The sequence below is a fragment of the Gouania willdenowi genome, chromosome 9 (genome assembly GCF_900634775.1).
Source record: "Gouania willdenowi chromosome 9, fGouWil2.1, whole genome shotgun sequence".
NCBI lineage: Eukaryota > Metazoa > Chordata > Actinopteri > Blenniiformes > Gobiesocidae > Gouania > Gouania willdenowi.
This window is the reverse complement of record NC_041052.1, coordinates 7,130,741-7,148,175: the sequence shown is the minus strand read 5'-3', so window position 1 is coordinate 7,148,175 and position 17,435 is coordinate 7,130,741. Positions and strand designations below refer to the sequence as shown.

At 36.2% G+C, this 17,435-nt stretch overlaps 1 protein-coding gene across 2 annotated transcripts; it reads right to left on the bottom strand.

The window, feature by feature from the left end:
* Nucleotides 1–1,336: 1,336 nt before the first annotated feature.
* Nucleotides 1,337–14,556, bottom strand: LOC114469775 (probable bifunctional methylenetetrahydrofolate dehydrogenase/cyclohydrolase 2). Of its 2 annotated transcripts, XM_028457577.1 has the most exons (8): nucleotides 14,399–14,556; nucleotides 12,289–12,473; nucleotides 12,035–12,157; nucleotides 11,261–11,413; nucleotides 9,840–9,947; nucleotides 5,451–5,543; nucleotides 1,927–2,052; nucleotides 1,337–1,688 (listed from the first exon to the last, which is right to left on the bottom strand). In XM_028457577.1, the coding sequence occupies exons 1-8, from the start codon at nucleotides 14,527–14,529 to the stop codon at nucleotides 1,573–1,575; spliced, it is 1,035 nt and encodes a 344-aa protein (XP_028313378.1). In that variant the 5' UTR covers nucleotides 14,530–14,556; the 3' UTR covers nucleotides 1,337–1,572. The 2 variants fall into 2 exon arrangements, with proteins under 2 accessions (XP_028313378.1, XP_028313377.1); XM_028457576.1 differs by lacking the exons at nucleotides 1,337–1,688; nucleotides 1,927–2,052 and adding an exon at nucleotides 3,876–3,978 and having other exon boundaries at nucleotides 14,399–14,534.
* Nucleotides 14,557–17,435: the final 2,879 nt, after the last annotated feature.

Below are 17,435 nucleotides of genomic sequence, written 5' to 3'. Positions count from 1 at the left end.
TTTTGTTTTTTTTAGGTTTGGGATTATTGAGGCTCAGTGTCAGGTTTTCCCATGAAGTGTAGATTTGTTTGGCTTTAGGAGTGAATGGAAGATGACAACCTAGTGCCACTCCTCTACCTGCCCCCAGTGCCACAGCCAGGGGGGGTTGATACCATTTCTTTATCTTTCAGCCAGGTCTCAGCGGTAGTCATACAAGTTCATTCTCATGATTTGATGAAATTCTTTTGGTAATTATTCTGTATTACATTGAAATATGTCAACACCATTCTTAGACGTCTATGAATCAAGGCTTTCTGCAAGTATTTCAGGGTCTATAAACTACTGATTCAATCAGACGAGGATTGAATATGTGCTTAAGTGTCCTTGAGCAAGACACCGAACACCAAGTTGCTCCCAATGGACGACGAGAGCTTTCAAAGTGTCTTAGGCACCCATTGGTGAATGTGGGTGAATTCTGCTATCGGTAGAAAGCCGTTTGAGCATAAATCAGTGATATCAACCATTGTTCAGCTCTACTAAGTGAACTTAAATGTTGTTAACTAGTGGACAAGTACACTTTACTGGTGAAGCAAAAATTGTTACTAGTTATACAAGTAGGCCTTTATGCTAATTAGGGGGTATTTACATTAGGCTTTGTTTGAAATGAAACACTCTGTACTATGCACTACAAACTCAATAACTGCACTGTCTACTATATGGGGGATGTTGACCATTCCCACTGAAGTATACTTCCAAGTTTCTTAAGATGTATTTCAAACTTACGACAAAAACCAAAAGAACACTAATGCTAAATATCTGTTGATTCTCCACCTTTGAAAGTTCTGAAAGCATTTTAAGTGAGAATGTGACCAAGTACAACATCAACATGTGCTCATTTGATCCATAAAATTCACAGAAACTCATTTCATCCCGACATTTTGGAGATTTTCAGAGACCATCCATTGTGCTACTGACAAAACTTTAGGTTATGTATATAACCCGGTTCTATGAGTAATATGAGTGAGATGTCTCACTGTGGGATGCAACCTCTGTCTGCATTCCTCAGAAGCATTTATTTCAATCTGCCAATCCTGACTGGCCGGTGGAGGATCTGTTTTTATCTCCAGCTCTTAGCGAGCCCAAGGTGGGGGTATGCCCTGTGTGCCATTCCATTGCAGGGAAGTCCCCATACCACTTTTTTTTAATGTTCAGGAAAGCTTTACTCTAAAACAAATCAATAAATTGTACTTTCACTGAATATATTCCAACCGATGAGTAAGTCTTTGGTGTTGAACATCCAATAAAATAATGTCAAAATGAATGCAAAAAAAAAAAAAAAAAACACGATCAGATTGCATTAATGGCACAGAATACTTTTTTATTTCTTAGTCCTTTTCCAGTGAATCTGGAATATGTAACCCGGCTGACATCAGTAGAAAAAATAGTCCTCTTAAATAGTGAATTTCAAAATAAATAAATAAAAAATAATAAGTTAATTAAACAGTATAAACATATCAAGTAGATTTTCCAGCAGGTATTGAGTCTTGAGGCAATGAATGTATAAATTAAAGTGTAAATGCGTGTGTGTGTGTTTTAATGCATCAGAGCGTTTCTAGCAGCAGTCACAGTGTTCTTCATCAGCATGGCGACTGTCATTGGCCCCACCCCTCCAGGAACAGGTGTGATGAAGCCTGCCTTCGTCTTCACTCCTACAACCAACAGTTCATGGAAACACTAAAAATCAATATTTATTCCTTATTTATGTATTCCTCAAATTTCTGTTCTGTGGAACAACAGATAAATCTACTTCACCACAAAAATGAAACTCTACTAAAGTGACATTTCTGTTGTTTTTATGAATTAAGTTGAGCTTAAAAAAAAGTTAGATACGTGTTTAAGCAGCTTTAATGCATTAAAATCAAGTTTATATTCATATTGATTACTTACCTTCAAAGTCGACATCACCGATGAGTCGTAATTTACCCGTGTTTGGGTCCGGGATGCGATTGATGCCCACGTCAATGACTGCGGCCCCTTCTTTGATCATATCTGCAGTGATCAGACCAGGAACGCCTGTAAACAGCAGCAAAACACATAAGTTTTAAAAAACATCAAAATTATTTGCTGTAATCTCGAAAAAAATCATTCAAAACAGGGGTGTCAAACTCATTTTACTTCAGGGGCCACATACACGTACAACCTCATTTAATCTCAGGTGGGGCAGAGCAAAAAAATTCAGATTTTTTTTGGGAGAGAAACAAGCAATTTTAACATTTTGTACTTAAGTTTGGATTTTTGGTTTAACAAAATGTCTATAATTCACTTATATATCATAGGTGTAAAGTTAAAGCATGAAGTCACAGATATTAGTAATTTCAGGATGCTTTAGTGTAATTTCAAAAATAATCTTTAAGAATTTGCAAGTTTTCTTTTACAGTGAGAGTTCTCGCAAACGATTCAAATGACATGATTCCAGTAAAAACGACAAATCATGTAACTATAAACAGTAGATATTGGGGAGTGTCACTGTTTTTATTTTTCTTGAATTTGGAGGGACTGAGATATCTGGACCTAAAACACATGTTGATTTATACAATAATTCATGCTTTGGTTGTTATTTTCTAAAAAAAAAAATTTTCAAAAATCTGCCTGCAGGTCAAAGATTTGTCTGGGCCATCTTCAGCCTACAGGCCTCGAGTTTGACACCAATCTTATCCATCAAAAATGCAAGAACCATTAAGATACTCCATAGTGGTACTTAACAAGGATGCAGACAATGTGATGAATAATGAATTTAACGCTCAGTTTAACCCTGAGCTCCACAGTGCAGGGTGGAGTGATTTGTATTTACATGGTAACGTGCAAAAGCAGTGTGTCATCATCGAAACTGAAACATGATAAAAGGAGTAGAAGAAAGTCACAGGCCCTTCCCAAAGACCTGCTTTAGTCAGTTTCATTATACCGTGGCTGCAACACAAAATCATGTGATTGATGTCACATGGCCCCACTGCCTGTAAACATCCCATTGTTTACTATTGGAGAGGAGCCTGCTTTTTAGATCATTTAGTAGCTTTTTTGGGTCAAAATGCCAATTTGTGCTACTTTTAGTTGCTCTAAACTTCAGCCATCAGAGTGCGTCAGTGCACTGTAAAGGCCCCTTAGGTGAGCTCTTCTTCTCTGCTTCATTGTCTACTACCACACAACAGAGTTAGAACTGTCGCCCCCTGTGGTCACAGATGTTTTTCGGGTAATAACTGTTTTTACTCTATTTCGGTAAACTAAAGAGATTTACATTGGCATCTTTAACATTTACTGATTATTTAGAGCAGTGTTTATCAAATGGGGGTACGCAATGGCACGACAAGGGGTACTTGAGAGACACGAAATGGAAAATGTACAAATAAATTGTCAGTCTTGGTGTGAGGCATGAGATGACCAGAAATGATAAAAACTATAGAAATAATCTATTCAGGAGCCACTAAATCAGTATTTTTCAACCTTGAGGTCGGGACCCCATGAGGGATCGCGTAGAGTTATGGGTTAGATTTTTTTTAATGTTATTTGTATTTTTTTTTTTTTTTAAATTAAAACAATCTTAAGCAACTATATTTCTATACTTTCACTTTGTCAAATATTAATCTAGTTCAACTAAAATGCAGTTCGCTTATTTAGAGCAACCAAAAGCAGCACAAGTTGGCATTTTGAACAAAAAGTAATTAGGTAAACTTTATTCATATAGCACAATGAAATTCAAAACAACAAAATACACAATCATGAAAGCAGCTCCACTAGCTCTGGAAAGCTAGTTTAAAAAGAAAGTCTTCACAAGGACAGAGGAAGTTCATTCCAGAGACGAGGCACAACGGCTTCAAAAGACCCGTCTCCTTGGGTTTTGTGACTGGTTCGAGGGACCATTGGCCTGAAGACCTCAGACTCTGTGCTGAAGTGTAGGGCTGGATCAGATCAGTGTAATAATCTGGAGCCTGTCCGCTAAGTGCCCTGAAAGTCAGAACCAGAATTTATTTCACTCTGAAGACAACAGGAAGCCAATGGAGAGACTTCAGAACAGGAGTAATATGGTATCTCCTGTTGGTGCAAGTCAGGAGCCTCGCTGCAGTGTTTTTAACATACTGTAGGCGGGTCAGTTCCTACTTATTTAGGCAGGTGAACAGACCGTTACAATAGTCCAACCACACAGCTTGGCAATATTATGCAATTGCAAAATCAGTTATTAAATAACGTTTTGAATGCTGCACTAGAGACATGTCTTTATCAAAGACAGGTCTCCCAGGAGTTGCTTAATACCAGGGATGGCAATGTCACGAGCAACAATGAGTGTCTCAGTTTTCTCTGAGCTTAATTGGAAACTGTTCTCACTCAGCCACTGCTTTTACATGGGAGAGGAAGTCCATTAAAGAGGTAAGTTTGTGGACTTCTGAGATCTTAAACAAGCAGTACAGTGGGGCAAAAACGTATTTAGTCAGGCACCAATTGTGCAAGTTCTCCCACTTAAAAAGATGAGAAGGGCCTGTAATTTTCATCAAAAGTATACCTCAACTATGAGAGACAAAATGAGAAACACCCCAGAAGAAAGAGACAGATTGCACATTTTAGTGACCCATGGCTCAATCAAATCAATGTTTACAAAAAGCTGAGAAGGGAGAACATCAACCAAGCAGAGGTGGGACTCATTTTAGCTGTAAGTCCAGACTTGTGGGGGCAGTTTAGCGATGGCTGGGCCATAACAAGAGGGTGCTGGGGTTTTACCTTTAATGTCTCTGATCTTTTCAAGAAAAAAAGCTCATTAAGTCATTGCTATTTGCTTTACAAGGGACAGAAGAAGCAGGTAGGATACTGGACACCAGATAATTTATAGTGTCAAATACCACCTTTAGCTGGTTAAAGTATTTTGATCTTGTCTCTTTAATCAGATTATTCAAGGAAGAGATGAAGTCTCTTAGATGCAGCCTGTGGACCTCGAGTTTGGTAGATTTCCACAAGCGCTCAGGAAAAGCTTCTCAATGATCTAGACAGCAGGCCAAATGTTATAGAAAACAATGGGATGTTTACAGGCAAATGGGGACATGTGACGTCATTAACCACATGATTTCAAGATGGGTGAACACAAGCTTTAACACAGTGAAGTAGTCCCATATTTAAAAGTTAATAAAACAAATATGGTGCAAAATACTGTGTTTTGTTAGGCATAGATCTTCTAATAAGGACATTTCAAAGATTTTTGGTCACATTTGTAAAAACAGTGGAGGATCCCTTTAAAGCTGTAATCTGTTGCCACAAATGGAGCGAACACGGCAAGAAAGTTACAACCGATTCAATTAAATCATTAAATATAGAATTTTCTGCATGAGAAAAACATCCAACACGGACTTTAAACTACTGATAATAGTGTGGATCCAAAACTGCAGGGTTGACGCTGATCGGTGCTTGTTTTGAAGACATGGCTGAATTACCTGCTGCTGCAATAATGATGTCAGCCAGGCTGGTGAGCTCTTTCAGTTTTTCCCTTGGTGTACATCTGTGTGCGATGGTCACTGTGGCGTCACCTGAAAAGATGAGCAGACTTATTTTCACAAACAAATCCAGGCACGTACAGGCTGGGACACAAGACACTTCAATGTTTAGAAAACAGTTCCTTCTTAGAGGCGGCTCAGTGCACGACTGCACATAGTAACCTCTAATTACTACTTTGTGCACGTAACGTGCATGTCCTTAAGTTGTAGGTTTAAACTTAGGCATGATTGAAAGTGCAATTCATTAGTCGTGGTGGGAGGAGTGGATTGTTTGTGTGAATAAAAGCAAAGTAACATCAAAGCTAAAGGGAGCTCGACGTCCAAATGCTTTAAATTCCATCTGTCACCTAAATGGTAATCATTTAGACCACACATAGGGCTCTCAGTCTAGTTTTGTGTGGCCCCCTAAATGAACGAACAAAATGACTCCAAATGACAACAAAAAAAACCACAAAACTCTAAAAACACAAAATAACTATTAAAAAACACTTAATATGAGAGAAAACAACACAAAATGACTCCAAAAACACATTAAAGGAGAGTAAGTTATCCAAAATGACAACAGAAATACATGAAATGACAACAAAAGCACATTAAATGAAATTTTTTTTCCAAAATGACAATAAAAATAGATAACTTAAAACAAAAACATGCAAAACAGACAACAAAAGCATATTAAATGAGAAAATGATTTTAATTGACAACAAAAATATGCAAAATGACAACAATTATTCAAAATTACAATAAAAATCCACAAAATGACAACAAAAACACACAAAAAAGACAACAAAAGCATATTAAATGAGAAAATTATTTTAAATGACAACAAAAATACACAAAACAACCAAAGAAATCACATTAAATGAGAGAAATTATACAAAATGACAATAAAAATCCACAAAATGACAACAAAAACACATGAAAATTATTCCAAAAACACATTAAATGAGAAAATAAACAAAATTATGATAAAAATACAGAAAATGACAACAAAAACGACTCCAAAAACACATTAAATAAGATAAAATTATCCAAAATAACAGAAATAATTTTTAAAAAATGACACAAACCCTTTATTCTTTCCTGTGTTAATGCTTAAGATGGCCTTTATTCTAAATTCTGTCATGTTACAAACACACTGATCTTTCTGAGAGCAAAGTTAAGTTTTACTAAGACAAATATTCATTTATGGATCTGCTGCAAACAATTCATAACTTCCAAAAAACAATCAAGAGATGGTCAATGTTTTCTGCCCTAAAGAGATCATTGTATCATCAGAATCAGAATCATTACATCTAACATTAGAGGCTGATCCTTTCGAGCAGGTGATTATTGGGATTTCTGCCATTTTCTTATGATTCATTTAAACCGTCTTATTTTTATGATTGAACCCATCCCATTAACAGGAAACACTGAGCCAACACACGCTCTATGGAAAATCACACAATCACATATTCTCATGTGTTCTATTAAAGAAACAGGGCTGCACTCAGAGAGAACATGCAAACCTCTCAGGCACAGAGTCAGAGTGGATCTCTGTTGATGGTCCTGTTGCATCACAGCTTTTCAAAAACCGTTTAAGGTTGACCAAGAAGCAGGTGAAATGTGTAATAACTACAACTGAATTTTTGCACAATAAAGGTCCCACACATCAGTGATAAGATCTTCATTCTTTGGATGAAAAGTCCACCACATAAAAATGCATTACAGGAGAACAAGAAGGATAGGACGGGAAAGGCGAGTCCCAGCACGTAGAGAACCTGCAGCTCTCATACCTGATGCAAGGTGAAGGTGTGTACTCTGATTACTCACGGCATCATATCTCCAGTCTTTGATATGTGACTTCCTTTAAAAAAACACGAGGTTGCATTTCCTCTACTTTATAGTTTTGCCAGTTTTAAAACTCTGAACAGAGATGTTTATATACAATAAAATACTTTTTTATTACAATCAAAGAGGATTACTAATATGATAACTTATGATATTGCCTTAGGTTTGAAAGAACTGTTTACACAACATGGATGGATTGTAAACTACAGAAAAATACCATTTTAGAATATATATACATACATATATATATTTTAATTTTTTTTTAAATTATTCCTTTATTTATTTCGAGGTAGGGAATAAAACAAACAAAGAAAGGTTGTACCAAAAAAAAGGAAATGCCTTCTGTGCAAATCAAGTCTGTATCTGCCTCATAAAAAACAAGAGTAAAGTTTTTGCACATTGTGTATTTAAACATTATGACTATTGTTTTGAGTAAAGATGTAACAGAAAAAAAAAAAAAAAAAATTATTATGTTTTATCCGATGTGATTTAAAAAAAAAAAAAAAGATGCTTAACGTAATATTTGAGCTTTTTCAGATTCCATTTTTTAGGTTGTGAGTATATGATGCAAGGAAAACAGAGTTATATATTAATTGTTTGATAATCATTAAAATGATTGGTTGATTCATACTTTTAACACAGATCTGTGTTAATTTTATTTATTTAATTATTTATACTGTCCAAATTAGGATTTACTGTGTGAAAATAAAAACTTCGCCCACATATTTGCAGTTTCAACAAAATGTTCATGAATAAGTGGATTTCAGTTTTTGTCTCTTGCACATGAAGTTTAGCGAGTCATGGTAGAAATTTTTAAAACATCAGCTTTTCCTCTTCATAATCATCACAAACGCTGAGCCTGACTTTAGTGAGTTTGTTTGTTTTTATGTACATCCCCATTAGCCATACTGCTAAAGCAGTAGTTTTCCTGCGGTCCACATCACAGACTATAGTATATATGCATGGCCATTCCTAAGGACAACAAACAGATAAAATAGGACATACAAATAACATTCACACAGAAAACAGTCTAACTCTGGGTTCAGTCAAATTAAATCAAATCTTTAAGACTTTTTTTATTGCCATTTGAAATAAAATTTAAGACCAACTTCAGGAAAAATATGCCACATCAATCGCATAGGATTAGGAAGCACTTTTTCCAGTGTCTAGTGCAGACGTGCAACTGGTGATCCCCAAAGTAAAAAAACAAAAATACACAAAATGAGAGTAAATTACACCAAAAAAAACCAGACTAAAATAATGAAAATCACACAAGAAAAATCGTGTTCGTTGAACAGGCAACTTTCGAGTCCCGCTGCAACCACGTCACCTTAGTCCGCTGTCATGATTGCGCAATGTTAAGGTAAATTATAATTTTTTTAAGAAAAATGAATGTTACCACTTATTTTTAAATGTGAGCTTAATTACAATCATAAAATCATAATTATGTGTTAAAACTACTTTTGAAACATTGATTTAAGACATTTTAATGACAATTAAAGGGATCAACCACTGTTTTTACAGCAGAGTTGTAACTGTCGCCCCCTGCGGTCACAGATTTTTTCGGGTCGTGGATTTTGTTTATCAAATTTCGGTAAACACGAGGTTTTCACCGACTTTTTTTTAACTTTTACTGATTTTTAGAGCAACCCAAAGCAGCACAAGTTGTCATTTTGACTGAAAAAGCTGCTAAATGATCCTGAATGCTTCACCTCATATAGAACTCAATGGAATGAAAAGGGTGAATCGTGTCATCTATGACGTCGTTTCAACATGGCGGCGCACAGACTCGAAAACGGTAAAGTAGTCCCATTTTTAAAGTTAATAAAACAAATATGGTACAAAATAATGTGTTTCGTTAGGCATAGATCTTCTAACAAGGACATTTCAAAGGTTTTAGGCCACGTTTGTAAAAACAATGAAGAATTCATTAATTTTATGCCTTTTAAAACTTTTTAAGGATCCGTATCTCTTTAGATGATCCAAAAACATCTGCTAAAATGAATAAAGTTGGTTTTAATTTAGATTTTTGTTGAAGGATTTTCATTTAATGATTCATCCATTTCATTTACATTCTTTTCATGCATTTATCGTCAGTGCTGACCTACCCTGCACTTCCTCAGTGCTTTCATGTCATTGCTTCATCTTAACATTTAATACCAACAACTGCCCACATCCATCTACCTGCTCCTTATAAGGAGTCCATCCGTTCACCAGCACCACGCGCTGCTGTAACATAGTGTTTTCCCTCCACACTCCCTGCTTTTTTCTTTTTTTTCTCCTGCAGCATGTTTTTGTTTATTGACAGTTAATGAGTCCAGAAAGATTTCATCTGATTTGCATCTTCGATAGAGCAACAAAGCAACGCTTTGTATTTTGAGGAAAAGCCAAGATGTTGCAACATCATTTACCTTTAGGAGGAAGTGCACAAGCCAGTCATTTCACAGCGCTGACTCACCGACTGCACAAATAAGCTGACATGCTCACTCTCAGATTTACCTCCGGGGCGTTCATGCTGGCGATCCGTGTGCAGCAACATTGCGATGGGCATTCCGACATTTTTGGAGCGTCCAGCGACCAACACGTTTTTTCCCACAGTTTCAATGCCTGGATGGACACATTTCCCAGAGGGAGAAGTTTGTTTTTAAAAAAACAATCATGTTTGATAAGATTTCTTACTCCACAACTGAGACAAGCAAGAACTTGAACGATGCCATGAAGAGAACACCTTCATACACATTTTTCCCTCTAACTCAGGCTGTCAAACACATTCTTGTTCAGGGGCCAAATACCGAGCAGTTTGATCTCAAGTGGGCCACAGATTTTATGCGGGAAAACAAGTTATTTCAACATTATTGTTCCCTAGTTTGCACTTCTACGTGTACATAAAATACTAAATATGTTAGAAACTGACCATATCAAGCAATAACTGATGCAATTTATATTTAAACAAGTAAAATTGAAGGAATTTGTAAGAATTTGCTTTGTTTTTTTAAACTGTTTAACATTAAAAATGACTAATCATGTGATATAAGCACCAGGAAAACTGAGAACCTGCAAATATTATTGAGTTTCATTTACACAATGATTTGGCCCCCGGGCCATAAGTCTTTTTATGGGTCAGTTTCGAACGACGGTGTGAAAAAGACTTCTAACATCGTCCGGAGGAGGCTCCGCCCACAATCTTGGAGTTCAAACACAATCAAGACTTCAGGAAACGCAGTCTCGTTAAAGCTAATACTTAATTTATGAATAAAACCAGCATTAAAAAATAAAAATAAAAATAAAATATTAATGACAGTTTTGTTTACAATTTTTTTTTTATTACAAATCCATTATTTTTGTTTACAAATCTTTTTTTTTAAATTTCAAATGCATTATTTTGTTTAAAATTTTTTTTTTTTTTATTTCAAAACCAATTTTTTGTTTGATTGCATTAAAAAAAGACAATTTTCTCTCCATATGTTAATGTGAAGTGTGATGTCTGTCTCAATGGATATAAAATCATGCAAAAAGAGTATTTTAAAAAATGTTTTAAATACATATTGACATTTAGTTTATTGGTAAAACATTAAACACATTGTATGTTTATATACAGTTCTAGTACAGGTATGCTTTAAGTTCTTTTCTAGTACAAAGATCAGAATTATTTAAGTTAAAGCGTGAAAACAATACATTATTCCACACATTTAGGGCTACAAATGGCAGTATTTAATAAGCGTGAGAATTATAAGGGGGTACTGGAAAGTGTTTCTCCCCTATAAGGAGCTTCCTGGATCCAAAAAAGTTAGAGAAGCCCTGATCTACAGGTACATTACATCCAGCTAGCTCTTTAACACCCTCTAGTGGACAACAGGTGAGCAGCACCTAAAAAGCTGAAATCAAATCTAAAGAACAGATCTGATGACACGGGGCGTTACCTGCTCTTTTGATGATCTCCCACACAGCTGCAGGCGTGGCCGGTACCATGGATCTCTGGTCCAGGCACAGTTTCCCAATATTAACGATATGAAAGCCATCGACATCTTTCTCTGGAGCGATGGCGTTGCACACGGCGCGCTCATTGATGTGGTCTGGAGCGGGAAAGTGACAAAAACATATACCGGTACATTTACAGTTCTTGATATATTATAAAATTATTATCACAGTTGTATTTAATGAAGTTATTCAGACATAATACACCTCAGACACATAAAATGAGTTATTCACAGACTGTGCGGTCAGGGTGAGGGAAATGAGTAAAAGAAAAGGGAATAAAGTTTGGACGTGTTTTAATGTGATGAACAGTCCCAGAGTAGACTGTAGACAGATCATTTCAATAAAAACATACACTTAGTAATAAATACTAGGTATAATTTATGCTTTATCTAACCATTTAAAAAAATGGTTAGATAAAAAATGGTTAGATGAAAATGTGTGCTTTAAAATCTCTTGTTTTTTCCGTATTCATATATCGTATTTGTACATTTAGTTCGAGGTAATTTCATTAGAAAGCTTCAAATTTGGTGAAACTGTTAAGAGAATAGACATTTATTTGTGCTGTTTCTATTTATTTTCAGTTGAAATTTAAGGAAAATGTCATATCCATTCATTCTGTTCCTCCTGCCGTGAGGGAAATCATGTATTGAAAAAAGTGAGCACTAAAAAACAGCCAGAGAATAGTGATGTGCTCCAGCTGTGGAGTCTTTCCTTACCAGGAAGCGGTAGCTGCACCAGGAGACCACTAACCCTCCAATCACGGTTCATCTTGTCAATCAGCTCGAGCAACTCTTCCTGGGACACGTTGCTCGGCCGCACCACCGTGTCGCTGGAAATGCCTGAGGAGCACATGCACATCGCACACGACTCGTCAAAACAAAGACGTGTGAGCGCGTGTGTGTGTGTCATACTTTTACACATCTGTCTTTTCTGAGACACATTTATGACACAGTAATGTGTGATGTCTGACCCAAGATGCTGGCAGCTCGCGTCTTGTTCTTCACATATGTCCGACTGGCCGGGTTGTCCCCCACCAGGACCACACCCAGGTGGGGTCTCATGTTGCCCTGAGTTACCATTTCTTCCACATCACGCTGGATTTCTCTGTGCAGCTGACGAGCCAACTCTGTTCCCGAAATCACCACAGCAGCATGTCTGAGGTCAGAGGTCAATCATTTTAGTCCATTTTTAGAAATTTGTAGTTTTTTTTCACCACGACAGACGTCACTAACCTTCACAGCCGTCAAATTATTACGTCACCTAGTGGAGAGGGTCTGATTGTCAAAACAAACATAATGGCTGTTTCCTAACTCCTCTCCTAACACCTTTCCTTAACCCTGTGACGTCATCCATGGGGTTATGGAAAAGTGGATAGGAAAGGAGATAGGAAGGAATATTCAGACACCATCCGACCATCCTAGCACTAGCGTATAAGAGGAGTTCATCAGGTGGGTCGACTACAGGGTAACTTTCTATCTGATGCCAATGTCTACTTCTAGCCTTTCAAAAACAAAAACAAAAGCTGTAAATCTATATTAACAGCCTTAAGTCTATATTAGGGAAGGGAAACTTTTATAACAGCAAGTGAAACAAAACTGTTATTATCTAATGCTAGAGGGACATTATCAATAGTTTTTTTTAAGCATTATTACAGAGAAGATTAAAGATTTTGTTTATTTTTGTTGTTGTTTTGTGTGTTTTTTATTCATTTTGTGGATTTTTTTTTGGATTTTTTGACTCGTGTGTTCTCTCATTTTGGATTTTTTTTTCTTGGCATTTAATGTATTGTATTTCATTCAATCTGTTATTCTGTTTATTTTTATTGTTGTTTTCAGAATCAGAAGTCCTTTAATTATCCCAGGGGGAAATTACTTGCATTACAGCTGCTCAAGAAATATCACAAATAAAAAGAATAAACGTTAAAGATCAAAAGAAAGAAGAAAAAAAACGTACATAATTAAGTTAATTAAATAGGGATTAAATACACACACATTACAGTAGTAAAAAATAAAACAAGATAACTAATAATAGAAATATATAAATATAAATACAGATATTTACAAGCTGTGAGGGGACAGTGATGTACGTTATACATTATTTTGTGTATTTTTGTTCTCCTTTTGTGTTTTTTATTGTAATTTTATGTGTTTTTGTTAATCATTTTTGTGTATGTTAGCTTTTTTTTTTGTATTTTTCGGTTATTCTATGCTTTTACTTTATAGAAAGCACAAAATAAAAGAGTGCCTAATATTAAAAGGAAATGCTAAAGCTATTGATTTACCACTTGAAAATGGCTTCATTCTCTTTCATTTGCAGGAAACACATAAATGAGAGAAGAATACACAAATTACTCCAAAAACACAAAATGACAAGACACAAAAAGAGTCCACATACACGTAGGATGACTAGAAAAGTACACGTGACTCCAAAAGCACAAAAAGCCAACAAAAACACACAAAATGACAGCAATTAAAAAAAAAAAAAACCCTGAAAAAACCAACTTAAACATCTTCATAATGTTGGTCATGTGGATCAGACAGTTTTGTGGCCCCTGGCCCCCCTGCTGTGATCAAACTTGCCCTGCAGTGTGTGTGTGTGTGTGTGTGTGTGGCCCTTGAAGTGATGAAACGAGTCACGTGAGTTCCGCGGGATGTGACATTTAAAACAAATAAAAACAGTGAGCACCTGTGTATAACTGAGAAAAAAAGAAAAAGAAAAAAAAAAAAAACATGTCTATCACTGACGTCACTCTCCACAGTAGTGACGTAATCCTTCTCTAGTGTCGTTAATGGTTGTAGCAGTGCTAACAGTGCTAACAGATGCTGTTCTTAGCGCTCAGCTACAACCAGACAAAGTGCGCTGACTCCGGCTCGTCTAACGCACCCAGCAGCGGGTAAACTCCCGGTATACCGTTACCGAGCACACGCGCTTCCCGGTAACCGGAGAGACGCGCTGTCAATCACTACCCTCCGACACGTGACCGCGCACACGCCTTCCCCGGCACTGCAGCGTCGCTCCGCGGACTTAACGCCGTATTTTACCCGTCCGAGTCTCCGTGCTCGTGCCCCCGGGCGGCCTACCTCGTCACGGACAGGTGCACGTGCCTCCACTGAGCCTCGGGTTTCCGGTGCATCCTGCAGCAGTGCCGGTGTAACGTTAACGGGCTGCATATCCTCAAGGAGGAGCGTAGCGGTGAGACAGAGGCCGCCATGTTCGTGTGCGTGCCTGGCGTAAAGCGCGTGTGTACGCCCGTGCACTGGCGGGGGGGCGGGGCTTAAAGGTTGAGGATGAGGATGCTGATGATGGAGCTGCACAGGAGCTTTTTCTTCTGATGTGTTTTCACCTGATGTTCATTCAAAACACAGTTACACTAAGCACTAGCGGTGGGACGACAGACAGAGTTCACGATACGATATTTTGGAAAGAGAAAATACACACAAAAACTTTTATTTGACTTTAATAGCGCTCGGAATGCTACTTACTATAATAATAATAATAATAATAATAATATGAACGTTTTTCCTATTTGTAGTGCAAAATGTGCCACTCAAAAAACAACTCATGCCAGTCTAAAATTAAAACCAAATTATGTAATTTAATGTCATTGTTCTAAATAATAATAATAGTTTCTGTGCATGAACTTTGCAAAACAACTTTTTCAAAACGTCAAACTATAACAGTCTACATATCCCAGATTAAAGATATGGACCAGGTCTTTTTCAACAATATTTGCATGTCTCCTTTTTATTTATTTTTATGCAGCCATTCAAACCTTTGGACATTGACTATCTGTGCTGCAGTTGAAAAGACATGCTTGTTTGGGACAGATGTAGCAGGGATGGAAAGATATGCCCTCCTTTCTTTGAGACATCGCGATACAACTCATACCAATGAATACAGATCTTGTAACGTTTTATTATAGCTATACGATATTGTCCCTTAACTAGGCACACAAATAAAAATTCACAAAAATACAAAATTCTAATCATATGTCACTTTGTAGTACATAATACCTGCAATTTACATTGCTGTGCTAAATTTAAATACAATAAACCAAACTTACATATTTTTTGTATTTTGGTATTCTGTGAAGAAACCGAGACTGAAAAAAAATAACACACACGTTTGTACAAACTCCCAACTCAGAACTCAAACCCACAGTCCAGTTGTTATTAAGTTCAAAACTGCTCCATCAAGCAGACCACAGATGTTAGTGTCTGCTTTATTTCATAAACACATCTGGAGGAAAGAAGAACACTGATGGTTTTTTCCCCAGACACACTCTAACATCTGGTAATTCTGGTAAACCTAGGAAAGGTGGACTTAACTCTTTGTTCTCTTATTTAGAGGCTTCTTCAGTTCTATAAGTAAAATCCAATTATTCTACATTCCCTAGAATTAAAATGAACCAGATTATTGCTGCACAGACAAATGTCCACAAAATCAACGTCCATCCTTTAAATTGTGAGAACAACAACAATGACCTCTGTGGGTTTGGTTTATATCGATAGATCAACAAGCTTATATAATATTATCTGAGTTGAAGACTCACTTCTTATATTTAGTGCAAAAGGAAGAAATATCCTATTATTCTTTAACATTTCCACATACTTTAATACAGTCTTCTGTATAATAAAATAAGTTATTAATGAATCACACAAAAAAAAACTGAATCTCAGGTGCTACAGAGTAATGATGTAAAAGTACAACGTCATTATCGTTGTGTGAACTTGAATTAAATGTACTTTATATATTCAAGCCATCTCAACAAAAACAATTTAATTGCAGTCAGAACTGCTGCGATATTATATTTTGCCAATAGATGGCAGCAAATATCTTAGTAATGAATTCATATAATTTTTTTTCTTTTTTTTTTTTTTTTTTTTAGGAAAATTCTATTAAAAGTGATGAAGTATTCGAGTGAAAAAATATTTTAAAGAAAAAAAAATTGGTAGCGCTAATGCATTTAGTGTTTTAGCTGAAATATCAGCTTGTATTTAGAAAAATCCTAAATGATAGCGTTTCTTTTTATTATCAATCTTTTAGTACTTACTTACTTTTTTGGTTCTTTTCTCCAGACATTTAGTGTAGGAGTAAATGTTGTTCTTTGCCTTTTTTCTTGAGAGTTTTGGCGATGTCTCTTAATGTTAAATATTTGAGAATATATATTTATTATATAGTATGATCTATTATATTTAATAATAGGTGAAACACTGGTAAATTAATTTGATTTATCCATTATTTTAGATGAATGCTAATGTGATTACATAAACAGTATGCTAGCTCAAAGCATTCTCAACAGTTGTGCGTGTTATGCAATCATTCTTTTGTCGTTAAAGTACACAAACACTAATATAAGGGCTAGGCCTTAAAACAGAAGATGTGATTATCTTTTCTTTCTTTTTTTTTTTTTTTTTTTTTACTGCATCACAATAACATCCGATCAACAAGTGTCGCTGTAGGTAAAAACCAAAGCTATAATAATAACATTATTTGTATGAATGTGAGGTTGTGCATTCAAAAATTACCACTCAGAGTACTTTTTTTAGGTTAAAGGTTTGTTTGAGTGGTGGGAGTGTTTTGAGTAAAATGTGGCAAACACCACACCCAACAGACTTGCCTGGACAGGAGGAAAGGAGAGAGTATATGCAACACTCGGGGTAATAAAATGCTGCATTTGGCGTAATAAACAGTGTACTCATGCATTTTATGTTTTAACTGTTGAGTTTATGCAGCTGTTAGTGCCAAACACATTGAATACACTATGACTGTGTGTGTGTTTTATGCAACAGCGCAGAGTTTGATAAATAAAGCATGATGACTCCTAGAATACATGGACAAAGCAAATGGATTTCCAACAAGTGTGATGGATGTGTGGTATTTGTTGTGTGTCTGTCAAAGAGCAAACTATACATTGAAGGCACGGGATGATGACGTCCAACTGTTTGGACTGGTATGTCTGTGCATGGGCAAAAGGGCTGTTTCACAATACATTATGGTATATACTGCATTGAGAACACTTTATATTAAAAATATCCAGAAGTGTAAAGGAGTACTGATGTATCATACTCAAGTAGAAGTACTGTTACTTGATAGAAAATGTAGTTAAGTATAAGT

Coding starts and splice junctions, on each gene's coding strand:
- LOC114469775 (XM_028457577.1), bottom strand. CDS start 14,529: ATGGCGGCCTCTGTCTCACCGCTACGCTCCTCCTTGAGGATATGCAGC. Junction 12,474..14,398: donor GTGCACCTGTCCGTGACGAG/GTAGGCCGCCCG, acceptor CTCTGACCTCAG/ACATGCTGCTGTGGTGATTT. Junction 9,948..11,260: donor GGAGATCATCAAAAGAGCAG/GTAACGCCCCGT, acceptor GTGTCCATCCAG/GCATTGAAACTGTGGGAAAA.